Genomic DNA, 18,767 nt, shown 5'->3' on the forward strand with positions numbered 1-18,767 from the left:
GAGAAATTTATAGTAGAATCTATCGACGTTCGTTAAAATTTATACTCACGAAGGAAAATAGCAGAAAATCGAATTTTCGCGTGCTTCATTACAAAGAGAGAAGAAGGTGTCATTGCTCTAAAACAATTGCCTAGAAAATGAAGGAGTAAAATACGAAAGCTTTCTGAACGCATAAGAACAGTTTTAGTGGAAAAATGACATAAATCACTAAGACTATAAGTACAGAAATGTCGAAATAATCCAACACCCGTATGTACGAAGAAATTTACTTTTATAAATATGTTATTTATATTGTTTTATAAATATTTTATAAACAGCAATCTGTTTTATATAATAGGTGGTCTAAAAATCAGTCTGCATTGTTCTTCCAGCTAAACAATTGTTTCGAACAAAAGTTAATCGGCTTCCAGTCGAGTACAGATTGCAATATTATGAATATAAAAAAAGTCTTGCTTCGATGAAGAATCAAGGTCACCGCCATTTTTTTTTTTTTTTTTTTTTTAAATGGAACGATGAATTTTTTTATATTCTAATTCTAATTATGCGTTGTTCCGTTTAAAAAAATAAACGTCACTTTGACTCTTCGTCGAAGTAAAAATGTCGTTCAAGTCCGCGCGATATTGTAATTTGCAACCGATCGGAAGCTGATCGACTTTCCTTCGAAATATTCTTTTGTCCGACCATCGAAAATAATTGAAGGATCGTGGCAATTGATTTTTAAACCGTCCTTTATACGAGTTTCTTATTTTACATTTTTGTTTGAACCCGTAGATCGTTCAAGTTTAAGCGCTGCGAGAATACAAGCGATAAAAGCATAGACAATAAGAAATATAAGAGTTACCTTCTAAGGTCGAGTCTGAGTCGTTGATCGTGAGTCTAGATGTTAAGTACGAGAGTTAAAAGAGTGGAGCTCGGTGGTTAGAAAAGTAAACGACACGGGTAAACGGAAGAGAAAAGTAACTGGAGATGCGCTGCAGCTCGGAGAGGAAGAGCTATGAAAAATAAATAACTGATATAATTTATTTATTTATTTTTCAGCTTCACAGTACAGGAAAGAGGACTTGGCTTACGTATTTCTAACTCCCACTCGTTGCCATACTTTAATTAGGGCATCCATCATGTTCAAAGGTCCACACCCATCCACACTCTCATCCCAAACACACATATTCCCTTTTACATCTACCAAATTACATATACTAAATTAAACGTATATATCTTTATTTCTTTTAAGCTACACACAAACATACACACATATCGTGCAATACTTAACCCATGTAATATCGCAGTAATGTATTTTCATATTTAGCGCGATACAGATTTCCCTATTAGAGTTTGACTTTAGCCGAAGTTTTGGTAAATTGAACATTTTCTCGTTTGTACCGCGTTCCCTTGAATTTCTCAGCTGTTAGAGCACTTTGGAAATTCGAAACGGCTGTAAAGCAAGAGACCGCGAAGAGCGAAGTTCATTATGCAACAAGCTAATGGCAGAGAGTATTTCTTGGAATTTAGTATTTCGTTATTTGTCAGAAGTTGCTGATAAATTATTCCCATGCAATCTCGCCAGACCTATAGTACACACAACTTCGTATCGATTAGGATACAGGAACGAGCTACGAATTCTCCGAACAACCCAATACACATCTAAAACGCTCGAAAATAGAGCTATCGATAACATTCTCGGTGCATATCCACAATGTCGAGACATCGTTATGGATAATCTGATGTATCAAATTTCCAACAGCTCTCCCATCAAACTTTACTTGGGTTCGACCGTGTCGAGACCAACGACGATTGACTCAATTCGGTTTGTATTGGGTTGGCAATTAAGTGGTTGCGGATTTTGTCATTACCACCTAATGACAAAATCCGCAACCACTTAATTGCCAACCCAATAGTTCTCGCTCGAAATCAACATTTTAAGACGCTTCCAGATCTGTGGCGTTTGGAAATACAAGAAATGTGTTTTGAAATCCAATATCGTAGAGCAGGATAGAAACTTTTTCCTACTTCTACGACTAATTGGATTTCTGTTTACAGACATTCCCTTATTTACTTTTGCAATTTTTCCCACTTGGCAGATTCCATTTCTTTGATCGAAGGATTTTCTATGTGAACACCGGCGGCAATATCGAAATTATATTTATCGCAAGAGAAAGAGAACTACGGGTTTCGTGGCCGAAAGTTTACATTCGAAAGCGCGCAAGTTTCTTACTAATATAATAATAAATATATTGCTTGAGAAAGCAATTTGCTTTCCTATATATTTCAAGTGGCCTTTTACCAAAATTACCGCAGACTGAAACTATTAGCTTGTCCAAGAAGTTTCTTCCGTTTTATAAGGAATTAATAAACGCACGACATTTTTGGTTTTATATTACTTTATCGAATTACGAATATGAACCGTTCTCTAAACAAAATGTTCCACTAAAACAAAATGAATTATACATAATTCGATAAAATAATATAAAGCATTTATTATTTCCTCAGAAAACGAAAGATACTTTTTCGACAATCTAACGTACTTTCTCGTTGCAACAACCTCTTCGATCATACTTGGAAAATAAACGAAGTTGCGCGGAAATTCGCAGTACGTGCCGATAATTGATCAACGATCGTTATAATAACGTTTCTGCTGCAGAAAATTCGCGATTCCGTTGCAGATTCGTATTGCACGAAAGTAACCAAACGCGTATCGATTCATCCACGAGGAATTCGACTACGATTCTGTATCGTGTTTCGTGTATCGGTCGATGTTAAATACAAATACCTAAATTTAGGTCGTCGAGCTAGCTGTTAATTTATAAGCACCGGTGAAACTACTTCACGTCACCGTCTGTTATCCGAATGGCCCTTACGGGTGCTCCGACGATTTATTAACACCGTATTGTTAAAAGCTCTCGAAGCGTTCACAAGCAGAAGAGAAACCGGCGTTGCAACCGAAGGGCTTGTTCCATGGAAAAACACGGCCAGTTCCGTTCGTTTCGTTCTCAACCGTTCGCGAAGTTAATAACCACGCGAATCGACTTCTCGAACAAGACTTACTGTTCATTAATCTTCGCGTCGAATCTCTCGACAAATCTGCCAGAAAATCAATAAATACCAACTTATCGCGATTTTCCCGCGCGCTTTTCATTTCCCACTTCCTTCTGCAAATACATCCGCGTCCTGCCGTGCCCACTTCTTTTCAATTCGCGCGGCTATTACGAAAAGAAATTTCGAGAATTTCCTTCGCCTTTTTCGTTATTATCTCTCCTTCCAGATATTGATTTTGTGAAATTTGAAAAAAAAAAAAAAGAAATAAATGCAATTATCATCCCACATCATGGCTACTAAGTTATTGCGGATTTTGTCATTAGGTGGTATTGACAAAGTCCGCAATCACTTAATTGCCAATCCAATATTTTCTCGAATTATAGAAAATCGCCTCGCGTCTTTGATTCATCAGACGCGCTTCCATAACGCGTATCCATAGTTCTATCGGATTTTTCGCAATTTGCACAAACGGTAACTCGTTTCGTTCGCTCGTTAGTTGGCCAGTATTTAACATCCGAACGCTGCATACTTAGTTAGTAGCTTAACGCGCGATACATTTGGAACAAGGGGCGCCGAATAGCGAAATAAACCGGCATTCTCATGAATTTATGATTCGCGCAATTTATCAAACCACTAGGCTGAATCGCATAAACTGCAACGTATTTGCCGCTCTCTTTTTCGTAACAAACTCTTTCGCGCATCCAGCCGTTGGACACTGGGACTCGGGTGCGTTGCGCGAGATTTTCATTTCCAGCCACTCGATTAATCGTCGCTAAATTATCGCGGGGCGTGTGACGCGGAGTTTCGCGCGACTAAATCATTTCCGTTCGCTTGCCATTCGGTGTAATAATTGCGCGATCGATTCCGTTAGCGTATTAATACGCAGTTCGATTAAAAAGAGCGAGACAAAAGAAGGAGAAAAGGCGGATAAAGGGGATAAATAGAGGAAAAGGAAAACTAGAGAAAAAAAAATAGGGAAAAGAGGGACGGACGAAAGAACGAGAGAAAATAGCGATGTGAAAGGTGACCTTAAAAGAATCTGCGTCGAAAATGAAAAATGCATTGAAACTCTTTCGTCCTCATTTACTCCGTCCTCCATTACCAGAGCATTTTCTCGTACGCCAGCATGGGGACAAGGAGCCGCATTTAAGCGACGGAATATCTCTTTTTTCCTTCTTCTTTCTCTTCTTTTCCTCCTCTCTTTCCTTCCCTTTTTTCTTTTTTTTTTTTTTTTTTTTTTTCTTATTCCGTAAAAACCAGGCTTTACGGCGAGAAATGGGACCACGGGAAATGAGGAAACATCGAAAAGCACGGCAGATCTTTAACTGTGCGTTTCAATCGCGCGACACCGCGTGCCTTTAGCTACGTGGCGAATCTAGGTGAAGATCGTAATTGCTGTTAAGTAGAAAACCGCTGGAATATCCAGAAAAACCGACGTGGCTGCGTCAATGAATTTTCGGTTCACTGCGGTGATTGGATTCTGATACTCGGAGAATGCAACTCGTTGCCGATGAATAAAAGTTTTGTTCCGATCGCCGATTGAAATATTTGTGTGCAACAATGCGACAATATCGTAAAACCATAGGATTCCTTTATTCGTGTTTGAAAAACTGTAAATTTAAGGATTTAAGAATGGCTACATCGAGAATAATCGCGATTCGTTCGATGATTTATAACAATTACGTAAATTGTTCCGCCGTTCCGAAATTCATTTAGAAATTTTGAAGAGAGAGCGAGTTGAGGGAATATCCAGAAGAAGCGAATCAATTTGATAGAATACGCGAGCTTCGTGCTCTTACTAAATTTGCTTACGAGGTTTTCTTGAAAAATATTTCCATCAAAAATATTCATTTCTCCAAGCTATCGATTTTCATATTCTAGATGCTAGGTAAGCCATCGGAGTTCCCGCAAAACTTCGTCAGTTTGCCATCTACACATCGATGAAAGGCTCGTGTCAGTGGACCGAACGAGTTGCTCTCCCCGTTTAACTTCAGATATGATAAAAATCAAAAGATCAACGAAGTACTATTTATGCGTGATTTTCGTTCGTTAATCAGACGATCTTGCTTATTTCGTGTTCCGTAGTCGTATTCCATGACCAAACGGTGCGATGCATCTTGCCAGTACGAACTTTTCCATCTATTAGACACGATTCTATTTCGTAGTAATGGCGACGAACGAGCACGTAAATTGAACTGTCACACGGAATTAACGTTAACGAGAAAATCGTTCGCAAATCCGTTTCCCGACTTACGTATTTGCAATCTCTTTGCTTTGTCCGTGCCTCCGTAGTTTTGCCTATGTTCGTTCGTGCGTGATAATTTGCGCATACACAAGGTTACTCCCCCGAGATAGGTGCGCTTTGAAACGTTTTAAAAGCGAACGCTTCCTAAGGACCGTGCTTCTTTTTTTCCACCCCGGCAAAAAAGAACACACCGAAAGTTGCGCGGCGACGCTCCGACACTGTTAACACTTTGCCAACCAGAATTTCAAACTAACATTCTTATCGAACGTTACATAAGGACGCTCGAAGCAAAATTTCCAACGTGAGTCAGTTGAAAGTCGATTTACAGTCGTTTTACGACCCGATGAAAACCACGAATTACGATCTCGTAGATAATTATTGCATTTCTTAAGCTAACGTTCTTATCGAACGTTACATAAAGATGTTAGAAGAGAAATTTCGAATGCGACGAGTAAAAGTCCTTTCATGATCGTCCTTAAGTTCGCGATTAACAACGCGTATTACGATTTCGTTGACAATTATTTGATTTTCGAAGAAAAGAGCGATTCGATGTGTATAAAATTAACGATTAACACTGGGACTACTACGGTAGTCAAAATGACCAATTCGTAATTTTTCATACGAACTTCGTAAACGTATAACGTTTTAGTGCAGTTTTAAGAATTCGAATGATTTTTACGAAATATATGAACAAGTAGTAAATACTTTTTCTTCTTGAGTTATATGTTTTCTCGTATATACCTTTCGTTCTAATTTCTCCCGTACAAGTTCCATTCTTCGTATAATTTAATACAGCATCTAACATAGTCTTATTCCAAGAATCTCTGCGCGAAGAAATCTTTACTCGTTAAATCCAATTCCCGATCAAGAATCTAGGTGATTCGATAAAACAGAGGAATTGGTATCGTCGCATTACGATATATGACATTAACGATTAAAATAGCCAGGAAAGTAGCGAGGACAGGATATCGTGAAATATATAACGTCAGATCGGATTAATGCCGCTTGGTCGCATGGAAAGAGCGTTGGAGTCCAGTAGGCGGTTATGTATCGCGTAGTCCTCGAACGAAAGCAAACACATTCTCGTAACGTCGAGCTGTCGATCGTTACAGAGCCGTACACGGTATAATGCACTCTAAATGAACGCATCAAGCATCGTGCGGTGGCATCGATCGAAGCACCATGAACAATTTGACAGGTAGCACACACGGCTTAATTGGCAAGCATTTAAGGGGAATTTCCACGGGACAGGTACACCGTGGCTACTACATCGATCGTGATGCGCGTTGCGCGTGACATTTGCCGCTTGTTCGACGAGAGGGTAAAAAAATAAAAATTGTCATCGAGACTGGTCGCGAATAAATTGTCCGAGGCGATCGATTCCAATTAGTCGTAAGTCTACGCGTTATCCGTTCTATGTTTCTTCTATTTGATTGCTAAATTGATACAGGTACTCACTTGGACCCGGCAGACCATCAAGACGCCCAGCAGTGCGGGCACCAGCATCCCCTTCATCTTCCTTCGTTTGGTCGACTCTCTATAAAACTCGCCGCACGATGTCTATGTGTGTCGTTTCGATTTCAGGCCGGTTACGATTCCCTGACTCGTCTCGATCTTCTACGAAAAAACGACGACGCACTGACGGAACAAACGGCAGAAACGTTGCTGAACAATTTGCTGTATGCAAGCCACCACTCACCCGCCGTATACGAGAGCACAGCGTACTACTGTGACACTGCTGCTGGGTGGGTCGCTTCGCGAGAAATCAAGATGGAGGTGAAGCGCGGCGCCGGTGCCGCTGAAACGATTCGACCAATCAAAAGCTGTCACTAGATGACCGCGCCGGAGGGTGCGTTCACATGCGCGCAATGGTCAGTCGATAATGTAGCGGGAATATCGTGATTTTAAACGGTATTACATACTTCGAACGTAATTGTCAACTTTCGACAGATTTTCCGCCGGAAATGTTGCTTTCAACGAAACACCTGACTACTCTATTCTATCCAGAATACTAGTACTAATCGGTGGAATAACTTTTACACGAACCAATGAATTAAAACGAGTATTTCAAAATTTTCTTGTTTTATTTCTGACGTACAATATCACCTTTCTAATTAAAAGTAACTAAAGTAGAGTATTTCTAAGGAAATACGTGTAATCATGATCTACGACGCATTATTTAGATTGGAAAAATTGTATTTTAAGAAATTTCATAAAAAAAAAGAATTGTTATAAATTATTCTCTAGAAACGAGTTTACAAACTAGCGCTTTTTATTTATAAAATCACCTTGAAAATGTTTTCCGCGACAGCTTTGTTTGCGTGCGCGCGTGCGCGCACGTTTTACAAAATTTTGTAATATTTAAATGTAAAGTTGGAAAACAAATTCGACATAGAAAAATCCGGAAAAAGACGTGTATAATATTTGCGTTCAATCTTCGTTCCAAAACGTTCGTTTATTTTCTGTGAAAATTTCTCTCGTTTTTTCTTTTCACTAAAAATTTACAACGTCGATGAAACGTACGAAATAAGAAGAAACCGAAATGCCGTATCGATATATCGCGAAAGTAATTTACACTATAATTAAGATATCCATGTATCGTTAAAATTTAATAAGATTAAATTGATAACATTAGTATCATCGAATAATAATCGCGTTTTAACATATGTAATAAATATTGACCGAATCGTACAGTACTCATTACCATTCCGAATACGTATACGATTAACAACGCATAATTGCATAAATATTCGGTTAAACCATAAATTCAATCCATCTATATTTCAGGCGTTTCGAGTATTTAATACGGTGAACCGAATTGTCCGGCCAAAGAATAGAGAACAGGCTAATACCGAGCGATGACAGAATTTGGCGCGTCATCCGTCGCAGTCGACTGACACCTCGGGTTTCGATTTCGAACGGGAAAAAAAAAAAAAAGAGGAAACCAGAATAAACCTAGTATCCGCGCTCACTATACGTGCGCATGATTGAAAGGAAACATGGTCGAATATTTTTAAGGTCGGTCGACCGGTTTGACGATTTAGAGAAATTGCGCGTTACCGAAGGAATTGAAAAGTTTGCTTTCAGATACTGTCGTCTATTATCGCTTATTTTATCTAATTCGAATGATAGAAAAAATTCTCCTTTGTTGATTTCGTTGATAATTGATTTATCCTGCCTTAGCTGTAGAAGCGCGTAATATTAAGTTAGTAGTAGTTAATGCGTTAAAACACGAAGCAATGATTCAGTTTGACGCGAACCTTCTCCAGCTAATCCACCCGCAACGATCTAGTGCAGCAATGTAATCGACATTTGTCACAAATAGCATGACCATTATAAATATTGTCGATATAAATATTGTCATGACGTACCTACGATTACCCGATAGCAGGCTAGCCTAGTACGATATAACGTATAAATCAATCTAATGCAATTGTATGCTACGATAGTCGTTAATTATACTGAGAAATGGGTGCGACTAAAAAAGGAGCGATTCGATTCGAATTATGTATCCGCCGATGAACATCAAAACGTTCAAGATGATAGAGTTGTAACGTTTCAGGGGCTACTGCCTTTTTACTGTGCATTTACATAATATCGTCGCTAATACGCGTCCGTAATAGCCCTATTAATACACGAAGTGTAATATACAACGCTACGACATCGTTTATATTCGTCTCTAATACTTTCATACGTCTATAATGCGTAATCAAGGCGAGGCCAAGAGGAACGGCGAGGTACACGAAGACAAAATCAAACGGTATAGAACGAAATATCGTGAGCGGCATATATATCTGCGCATCAACGACTCTTTAAACCGGACGAATTGCCAACACTGTTTCGTTGCATCCGCTCACTTTCCGGCTCTTGTCGTTTTTACGGTTTAGAGAAGCTTGCACGTAAGTACGTACGGCTTAACAAACGTCTCTTGACATTTCATTTTTGTTAACCAACCGCATACCCCGTTCGTTCGACTTCTCTCTATTTTCCGTCTAAGCCATCGGACCCAGAGAAATTACACATTCCGCGTGGCTTCGTCTGTTTTTCTTCCTCCTCGCCCCGCTAACCGTCTCTGTCCGTTTCTTCCTCTTTTTTTCAGAAGAGCATGAAAACGCACGAGCAGATAGCCTTGGCCCATACCTTTGCCCGTGTGTCGGCCACCGTACCCACCGGTTACCCTGGAAACGGTATCGATTTCAACCCTCAGCTATGCAGTAGAAACCAGCGGCACACCATGGGGGTCTCTTCGTCCCGAGTTTCGACAAGACAGCCCGTTTAAACTACCCGATTACAGCAGCCTCCATCTCTATTACCGCCTTACGTTTCGTTTCGCGTGCTTCAGAAAATCAGCCCGCCTATAAACGTCAAAGTAGCTGAGTGGATGGGACGTCGTAAAATCGGCGAAATTTTAACCAGCGCTATCTTTTCATCGCCGCTGATATCCACTTTCGCACGCTGATTAATTCCTCCGACGTATTTACCTATGCTAATATAAAATCTCCTCTGTACAAGATAACAGCGATAACGCGTTTACGGTAGAACTATGGCTGATTCGGTCGAGAAATAAGAACACGCTCGGTTGGTACGGTGCGATAAATACGGTTGAAATTATTTTGAATTATAATTGTGCGTCGAGTTCAGGGTACCTACGTTGTGCACGGGTGGAAATTTAATTAGTGTATAAAATTTAGCATACGTTATTTAGAAGACGTGGCCATAACGTTTAATGAGAACAAAAGGGTTGGAAATGACGTTGCGTTTCTTTACGCGGAATTTTAATTTTAATTTTAATGCCAGCGCAAATTTCAAAATTAAGCAGGTCGAGGGTGTTAATTAACAACGATGGGCCACCTCGTTTCGCTTGTACATCATTACTTTTATTTTTATCCTGCGATTGATACTCTTCTATATTATGCGCTATTATCGTACGCAAAACGATCAAATCGAATTAACAACAAGCCGATCGATCGACGTAAAAATATCACCCGGTTCATCTCTTCATGGTTTCTGTTCCTTGGCAACTTCGTATAGACCGCAAACTTTGTTCGCCGGTACAGCTTTGTCTGCAAAGGTTAAACAGATTTTATCATTGCGAAAGTTCAAAAACATAGCCAGCGGAAATGTCAGCCACCGTCGTAAATTTCCAGACAATGTTTTCAAACGAAAATCACGGCTCACGCTTTAAACGACACGCAATCAAATTAATGTACCGATCATTTTTGGGTACGCCAGATTAAGGTTGTTCATTATGTCGACAAATTCATTTAGGGATTTAGATAATCTAGGATTAAAGGCCTTCTCCTCGGCCACCGTGGTTACTGTTCTACCAGAGTAATCGTGGGCAGGATACAGTCTGAAATTTGCTGGCAACGTAAAGATTTTCGAATGAACTGAATTGTACAAGACTTCCGCGGAGCCACCCTGTAATAAAAGAAAATTACAAAATATTAATTTCGTTAAATGCGAATATGAAACGACGTTTCTCTTACGACACGTACGTATTGTGCGGGCGAATTTACGGATTTTTGACGAAATTTGGAGTAAACTGTTTCAAGTACCAATGTATCTACGTCGGCTTTTAAACTTGTTAGCGTCTAAATAAATGATGCGCCCGTGTATGCAAGAGTTACCGTGTACGATATCGAACCTGCGCACAATTTTACTTCAACTTTTCCCGTGTAAAATATCGTCGCCAGATTTTGAGACTAAACGGGCCGCACCATCCCCTTGCGGTTAATAAGTTAACCACGCTACGTAAAACGCGATATTTAGAACGTTTTTCAGATTCTTCGTGATAGCGCGCGTTAAACAACGACATTATATCAAACTAATTCGGCGCTTTTGCATAAATTATAATTACCAGGCTCTCTAAGAACAACTAGGATTTATAGAAGTAGAATTATAAATTCATTCTGGATCTCTACATTTCTACAGCATCGTAAGATTTTAAAATTATACTCGCATCTATATCTTATATCACATTTTACAGTGGTAATTTTAGATCCAAAATTATCAACTTATTCAATTATTAACTCAGGTATCATTTCTTCGCACAAACCTGGAAATCTGTTCGTCCACATCCGCGTATCAACAAAGCATCGCCTGTGAATGCTATACCTTGTTCGTAGCATACGTAGGTAACGCAACCTGTTAAAATTCAAATGTATTGATTATAAACAGGCTGACATTCTGATGCATTGGGATACAAATTCATTGAAAACTTGTGATTCAACTCTGCTACGTTCTTTGCGTTATTTTCGATCTAATTGATATCATTTTATACGATATACCCGGTGTTTCGAACAAACACAAAAATACCAGGGATCTCTGGTTTCAATTTTACGCCAAACGTCTCTAGGCAAAAGCAAGATTCTCTCTGGTTGAATAAAATGTCCGCGTATTTATGAACAGTGGCGTTCATTCTTAAGCACGAGTACCTGCTTTTAACGTGACGAAAAAAAAAATAGCTGACCTTCGGTGTGTCCGGGAGTAGGCAGCACCAGTAAATTATGCTTGCCGAAGCTTATTTGGTCATCCGGACTCAAGAGTATATCAGCCTTAGCGCCGCTGCTACGTGATATCATTGACTGGCAACCAGGTAACAAACTCTTCAGCTTTCCTGTTCCGGTGATATGATCAGCGTGCATATGCGTATTTACTGCAAAAGGCGTTTATCCAAACGGTTATCAGTGATCGTGTGCACACACGAGTGCGCTCTTCGTCCACCACTATCGTCCATCTCCTTCTCGCCATTCATTTATAATACAGCGAAACCTTGATTATCCGAAGTAATTAGTTACAGCAAAACCGGATAATCGAATTACTGGAAATGCGAGCAGTATTTCGAGTAAAATATAACCGTAAAATCGAACCGTTGTATCAAAAATCTCAGGGAAGCGATGGCACCTGTCGCTCGATGGTTTCCACAGGCGTTTTCATTTATTTTTGTAAGAGCCAACGATAAATATAAAAGGAGCGCCAGAGAGCTCCATTTAAATTATTAAGTTTGTCAATTAAATCGGTAAGAACTTAGGAAATACGAGAAGGAAATTACGAGCCAACGAATCGAGAAAAATGGTAATGAATACGCGGAATATGGTAAAAGTTCCATTTGAATTTACTTTGAGTCTTACTGCGGTCGTAAGTCTATGTCCATTGGATGTTTCGTCGAACTGAATGAAATTAATATCTTTAAAACTGTTAGAAGTAGAAACAAATTTCAGAAAGACGAGTTGCAGCGTCGTTACTTTTTTAATAAAATTATATCGTTTCTTTCAAACTTTCGTTCGAAATTTAAATATCTCTAGTTAGAAAGTTATATTCTATATTCATTCATCGCAATATACCGTTTGTTCGCCATTACGATACGTTGTATAAAATTGAATATCGCTTTTTCCAGCTATCTATCTTAATTATATTAATATTAATTCGTTAGATAAATTTTGTCTATAATTTATCGTTATACCGCTTGAAACTTTTGTCTATTTCTATTCATTTTCGATATGTATGCAGCTCCATCTAATTACGCGAAACACTCAGTACACAATGTATAAAACTGTGCTCTTTAACTTTTTCAATAAGCCGATGGCCATATAATTACATGTTTTCAAGAGACTGTTTTTTACGTTTTAGTTGGTATAGAAGACTTCGAGTGGCAATTTGAACAATTAAGCGCACGGTTTCCTTAATAATACCAGCACTTCATTTAAATTATCGAATTACCGACTGCTGTACTCGCGCTCAATAGACTGCAGTTAAGAAGTTTTAACCGACAAGAACGTTTTTGACCTATTGTACCGACAGATATATCAACCCGGTACATTAAATCGTTCGAGTCTTTGTTTCATCGTACGCGATCTTTAACTGTCGCACATTTCTCCGGTGCAATGTAATCAGATTGAAACAACTGATGGTTAATTTAGTTGCTCGTTCCTCGCAGTCGGAACAAATCAACCGAATAATGCACTTAAACACACAGCTTTTACGTCCAAACAAGATTTGATGTGCTTCGCTTCTCTACAAGGTAAACTGAAAATCATGGTAAAATTGAGAACAATGGAATTGTTCTAAAAGAAACGTACCTTTATGTACGCTACAATATTATAAATTTACAAGAGAAAACGCGTTTCGAGAGAAAATTTTCTCGTGAAATTCGATGTCTTTTTCTTTTAACTTGACATGAATTGCAATTACTTCAACCGGTGGATGTAATAGTCGAAACAAACGATAAATGAGAATCTTTTGATTTTAATGAACGACTAATTTATCGGTCTTTATATTTCGAAACGACGAAACGCGAGTGCTACGAATTATATGCAAAAGCTACGATAAATATATTTTTGAAGGCTAAGAGGGAAGCACCCAGCAGACCTCACAAAGGATATAACCTAGCAAACGCGATTAACCTACATGTTAATATAACTGCTAAAAAATTCGACCTAATGTCCAAATTGGACAAATTGTGAATTTTAAGAAATAAATAAAAAGATATATATATATATATTTTTACAAGGATTATATTTTACGAAATATTTACTTGTTTAATGGAAGAGCACGTGCCACGATATGTCGCGAAGACAATAAAATGAACGGTAAAATGCGCAAAACGGTGATTAATATAGAAATATGTAAAATTATCACAGCTGAATTGACACGCACCACCTTTTCACCTTACTCTTCGATTATATCGTTCAACGCAACTTTCAGTCCTTAAAAAATCAATTTTCATCGAACCGGATAGTTAATCTGTACTTCATATATGATTCATGTATGATAATGCTTGATTGAACATCGACTGATTAAATTTCATTACGATTCTGTAATATTGGTACATATTCACATATAATAGATGTAAATTTATAAATCGATATGATACGAAAGAGCATATCGTAATATCACAATGGTTAATTTAAAGCTAACTTAATCATTTACATATTGGCAGTGCGACGAATTCGATTAGTTAGTAGCATGAACATATAGATATGTACATTGCAATGGAAAATTTACAACCTCTCGTTAGCGTATCCCTATTTGACAGCATTTTTGCAAATATCTCGACCGATATTACTATGCACGGGGACAAAGAAAAATTTTTTCGCATATATTTTTACCGAAAGACCAGAAAGCATTATAACGAAAAGCGTTCAATTTTGTTCCAGCTGAAAGTATATTCACCCTCGAATAATTTTCAAAGTCGTTTCTCGAGAATGAAAAATTTGTTCGCCTGGGAAAACATATTCCGTGAATCCAATTTTATTTTCAGTGCAGCAAAAAATGGTCAAGCTATTTCCGGTACTGCCGCGAATTTCAAGCAACAGCGAATGGAGAATGATTTCTGCGAACGTGATTATACTCTCAACTTACTAGCATATTTTAACGTTAATCCCAATTCCTGAATAATGGTTTTATCTCGTTCTGCCCATTCGATGACCGGATCAATTAAGATCGCGGTCTTATCGTCGATGTCGGCCAATAGATAAGTATACGTACTGGACACGGGATCGAACATCTAAGAATTTCAATTAAAACTTGTTAAAAAGGGATTCGAAAGTGATAAACTGAAATTTATGGAAGATTCTAATTTCTGGTGGATTTACGATAGACTACGATTATTGATCAAATTTATGAATATATAAATGCAATGGCAAAATGAAAGTATTGGTATAGACGAAATTTGCCTTAAAATTCTACACAGATATATAAAGCATAGGATTCTTTATCAAATTGTTTTGTGGGACATCATTTTTAGAAAAATCTACATACTGTGTAATTACGTTATCGACAACGAATAGATTGCGAATTTTTATGGGAAATTTGAAAGCGCGAAATTGCACAGAAAGCACTTACTCTGAAAAAATGAATAAAATATCTAGTAATACTCGATAGGTAAAACAACGTTCTACCGAAATTCTACTCTTTCAATTGTATTCTCAAAAATATGAATCTGCATAAAAATCCGCAATCTAATGATGAATAATTTTTTGTAATTGCACAATTTTACATAATTTTGCTTTGCATGTGAGTTTATAACTTTGTGTAGTTTACAATAATTCTTGTACGCCAAAAGCCGTTGAAATTTATTACTTACCGGTTACTGTGGATAACGATTAATTTGTAGTATTTGTATATTAGAATACTATTGAAAATATCCTTACTATCAAGGAAAATGTCATAACTACAGTAGTTACGTAATTCATAAAATTAATAGTAAAGCAATAATATATATTACAAATTTAAATACAAATAACAAAATTCGTATGAATCATAAATCAAGTTAATAAAAGAGTAACATTCAACGTGAAATGCGCAATTCGTAAAAATTGATTCTCTGAAATTGTTAATACATAAGAAATTGTCAGATGTCGCTACAACCACAACAACAGAACGAAAATCTGCGCAGTTATTGACTTACTTGACGAAAAAGAAAATCTTTCGAGAAAGGGATTGGCTCCGTTAACGCTACGTCCTTACAATATGAATTCATAGTGATTAAATTATATTTAGAAAACGAAGATTTTAGATACTGTTGACACAAAGTTTTAAACATATCAAAAGTTTAATGGTATCTCTATTTTATGTCGTAGGAACAACGTATTTATGTTCTCACTTGCAACTACACGTTCAGCAGCGCTGTTTGTCAAAATCAAAATGACGTCATGATTAAAATAAAATTCATCTTTGCGATTACGTTATCTTTATCAAGTATTTAGTTTGTATTTTGATGATATCAGTGAACTTTGTAAACTCTTCGTCTGTATATGTCATGAAACTTACTATAACGTATTTACATGTATAAACGAGACTTTATTTAAATTTTGTTATATCCTAACATAATCGAAGAAGTAGTAAAAAGACCAAAATCTCGAAGATAAAATCTAAACTATATTCTTCAATTATGTATATTTTGATTATCGATCAAACAAATAGTCTACTATATTTTTATTAAAATACGTTTCTATGTATCGAAATTTCATGGTCGTTTCCTGTTAGTGCTGCCATTTAACAATTTGCTTATAGCGCCATCTTATTGCTACTCTCTTTCCGGTTGGCTTTCGGACGAAGGTGTCTACTTTATTCAATTTTCTACAACTTGGCGTATTATCGTAGAAAGAAAGGTACTATAAGTTATAATACAAAGTAGTTACTTTATATAATATTATAAATATTAATAATAATATTATAAAGTAGTACTTTATATAATATTTACACGTATATTTATATACATGGCGTACTTTAATTGAGCTCTACAATATTGTTGTTACAATGCACGTGTGCAGTAAACCTGTACAATATTTGCATTGTTGACAATTTTTTATCACGATGTTTGTTTCAGATGCCGTCTGTAACGCTTAAGGACGTTGACCAGCACAAATTTGTAAAGGCTTTCGCAGCCTTTTTGAAAAAGTAAGTAATTGTTTTTAGATAGACGTAACTAACCTCAAAAATTTTCGTGACATAGAAGCTTATTATAAATTAACAACAAAATGTGTATATACCCGTAACTTTTTTAAGTACTATAACTATTGATTTGTTTAATATTTTAGAACTGGCAAAATGCGAGTGCCAGAATGGGTTGACATCGTAAAATCTGCACGCTTCAAGGAACTTGCCCCGTACGATCCAGATTGGTACTACATTAGATGCGCGGCTTTGGTTCGTCATATTTATATTCGTAGTCCAATTGGTGTTGGAGCAGTAACAAAAATCTTTGGAGGACGCAAACGTAATGGCACCCATCCCAGCCACTTCTGCCGATCTGCAGGTGGTGTTGCCCGTAAGGCTCTTCAAAGCTTGGAACAACTGAAACTCATTGAAAAAGCTCCACTGGGTGGACGTAAGCTTACCAGTCAAGGTCGTAGAGATTTAGATCGCATTGCTGCACAAGTGAAAGCAAAAAGCAAAAAACAACTTAAGCTACAAGAGACTCTTGTCCTTTAATTTTTCTGTTTCTATAATAAAAATGAAAAAATTGTATTTCGATAGTTCTATTTGTGTCCAAACCTTATTTACTTTACTTTAAGTTAAATTTTGATAATTTTGAATAAGTTAAACATTGAATAGTTGAAGTAAACTTTGATAAAAATGTGTAATTATATTTGGTGCTTGATACTACAATTTATTCTTTTAATACTTGTACTCCTAATCGTCGTGTTTCTGTAAAGCTATAATGATCTATTCATAAATCAGAAAAGGTAATTGCAATAGTAAAACTTTTGGACATATGCCTAAGTATACATATATTCACATTTCTACAAATTATAAGATTTATAGTGTTACTATAAAGTAAGTAAATAAGATTGTTGTAACAATATTAATAAATAATTAGATATATTCTACGTTATATATCTAACACAATATATCTTTGTAACATCACAAATAATAAATCGAAACTTCAAATTGGAACGGAATTAATTTGTCGAAAATTACAATAATGTCGCAAGATGGTAGCATCAACGAATCCGAATACAAGCGACCTTCTTTCTAACCGCGAGCTTAATGGTGAAGGCGCGAGCGTACGCAGCGCCGCCTCAGTGAAACTTAGACCGTGGACGAAAACGTTTCGGCACCGATCAGGTTGATTTTAGATCGAGTGGCGAATAGGTGTAAAAAGATTTTTCTGGGACGCAGCCGCGTACGCGCGTGAAAGTGTGTATGCAACGCGAGCCGCGCGAACCAAGAAAAGGTGCGAACTATGTTTCCTCGCAGTCAGTGCAGGAAACTCCGATCAAGCAAAATGTTAAAGAAATAATCGTGTCGCGCAAGTGTCTCTCGCTGGTAGAGAAGACAGACGACCGTGTGCTTGAATTTTATTTCTCTCTTCTCCTCTATTCAACCCCCTTTCCTCTCCTTCTTCTCTTTGTGTCCTTCCCCCCTCCCGCGGGCGCTCCTCTCTGGGTCCGTTCGTCGCACCGGGACGACGTTTACCGTGCGTCACGGGAAACGGCATTGGGAGGAGACAGAAGGTGACAGCCCTCCCGCGGAATTTATGGTGCGCACCGGAGAAACGGTGAAGTGAGTGGTGTTGACGAGTGAAGTGAGTGTGTAACGGCACTAACAGTGCTAGACCGGTGACAAATTTCGGGGGCTCCCCATAATTTCGGCCAATATAGGTAGAAAGAGGGAAAAAATGCCGGGCCTAATCGCCGTAAGTGAGTTCGTCGAGGAGACGAGGGAGGATTACAATTCGCCTACGACATCCACCTTCGTCTCGCGGATGCCACAATGCAGACAGACAATCACATCCCTCGAGGAGGTAAATTTTCGCTTACACACATACACGTACCCTTCGTTAACGCTAGAACTATCGTAATAGACGAAATGTGTAATTTCGATTTGCCACAGTTTTACAATCCTTCAGATTTAGAACTGGCCTGTGGACTTTTATGCATTTAGAAGAAATTTAATGGTGCAAAAATACGAACACGGACAAATGCGTAAAATATCGAAAATATAGTACTCGTTGTAATTCTTAGCGGCTACGACAATTCTC

General features: G+C 37.7%; 4 protein-coding genes and 1 long non-coding RNA gene across 12 annotated transcripts in view; 3 read left to right on the forward strand and 2 right to left on the reverse strand.

The window, feature by feature from the left end:
• Positions 1 to 7,081, reverse strand: part of LOC126925958 (amyloid-beta-like protein) — a 48,001-nt gene extending 40,920 nt beyond the window's left edge. For 3 of the 4 annotated variants that reach the window (XM_050741996.1, XM_050741983.1, XM_050741986.1), the window contains exon 1: positions 6,737 to 7,026. In XM_050741996.1, coding sequence (XP_050597953.1) covers positions 6,737 to 6,793 — 57 coding nt within the window. In that variant the 5' untranslated portion in view covers positions 6,794 to 7,026. Of the gene's footprint in view, positions 1 to 6,736 lie in introns of all 4 variants that reach the window. The other variant, XM_050741982.1, reaches the window with a different exon arrangement.
• Positions 7,082 to 8,548: 1,467 nt separating this feature from the next.
• Positions 8,549 to 9,848, forward strand: LOC126926280 (uncharacterized). Its single transcript, XR_007714462.1, has 2 exons — positions 8,549 to 9,177; positions 9,378 to 9,848. It is a non-coding gene; the product is annotated as an uncharacterized LOC126926280 (long non-coding RNA).
• Positions 9,849 to 10,133: 285 nt separating this feature from the next.
• LOC126926149 (persulfide dioxygenase ETHE1, mitochondrial) lies at positions 10,134 to 16,028 on the reverse strand. 3 transcript variants are annotated; one of them, XM_050742282.1, is made up of 6 exons: positions 15,885 to 16,028; positions 14,642 to 14,786; positions 11,751 to 11,936; positions 11,337 to 11,425; positions 10,489 to 10,699; positions 10,134 to 10,341 (listed from the first exon to the last, which is right to left on the reverse strand). In XM_050742282.1, the coding sequence occupies exons 2-6, from the start codon at positions 14,784 to 14,786 to the stop codon at positions 10,277 to 10,279; spliced, it is 696 nt and encodes a 231-aa protein (XP_050598239.1). In that variant the 5' UTR covers positions 15,885 to 16,028; the 3' UTR covers positions 10,134 to 10,276. The 3 variants fall into 3 exon arrangements, with proteins under 3 accessions (XP_050598239.1, XP_050598221.1, XP_050598230.1); XM_050742264.1 differs by having other exon boundaries at positions 15,690 to 15,910; XM_050742273.1 differs by lacking the exon at positions 15,885 to 16,028 and adding an exon at positions 15,366 to 15,582.
• Positions 16,029 to 16,232: 204 nt separating this feature from the next.
• LOC126926192 (40S ribosomal protein S19-like) lies at positions 16,233 to 17,251 on the forward strand. Its single transcript, XM_050742348.1, has 3 exons — positions 16,233 to 16,392; positions 16,611 to 16,681; positions 16,822 to 17,251. Exons 2-3 carry the CDS (start codon positions 16,611 to 16,613, stop codon positions 17,213 to 17,215), a joined length of 465 nt encoding a protein of 154 aa, XP_050598305.1. The 5' UTR covers positions 16,233 to 16,392; the 3' UTR covers positions 17,216 to 17,251.
• Positions 17,252 to 17,774: 523 nt separating this feature from the next.
• Positions 17,775 to 18,767, forward strand: part of LOC126925866 (arfGAP with SH3 domain, ANK repeat and PH domain-containing protein) — a 53,897-nt gene continuing 52,904 nt past the window's right edge. For all 3 annotated transcript variants that reach the window (XM_050741870.1, XM_050741896.1, XM_050741934.1), the window contains exon 1: positions 17,775 to 18,530. In XM_050741870.1, coding sequence (XP_050597827.1) covers positions 18,405 to 18,530 — 126 coding nt within the window. In that variant the 5' untranslated portion in view covers positions 17,775 to 18,404. The remainder of the gene's footprint in view (positions 18,531 to 18,767) is intronic.

The sequence above is a fragment of the Bombus affinis genome, chromosome 2 (genome assembly GCF_024516045.1).
Source record: "Bombus affinis isolate iyBomAffi1 chromosome 2, iyBomAffi1.2, whole genome shotgun sequence".
NCBI lineage: Eukaryota > Metazoa > Arthropoda > Insecta > Hymenoptera > Apidae > Bombus > Bombus affinis.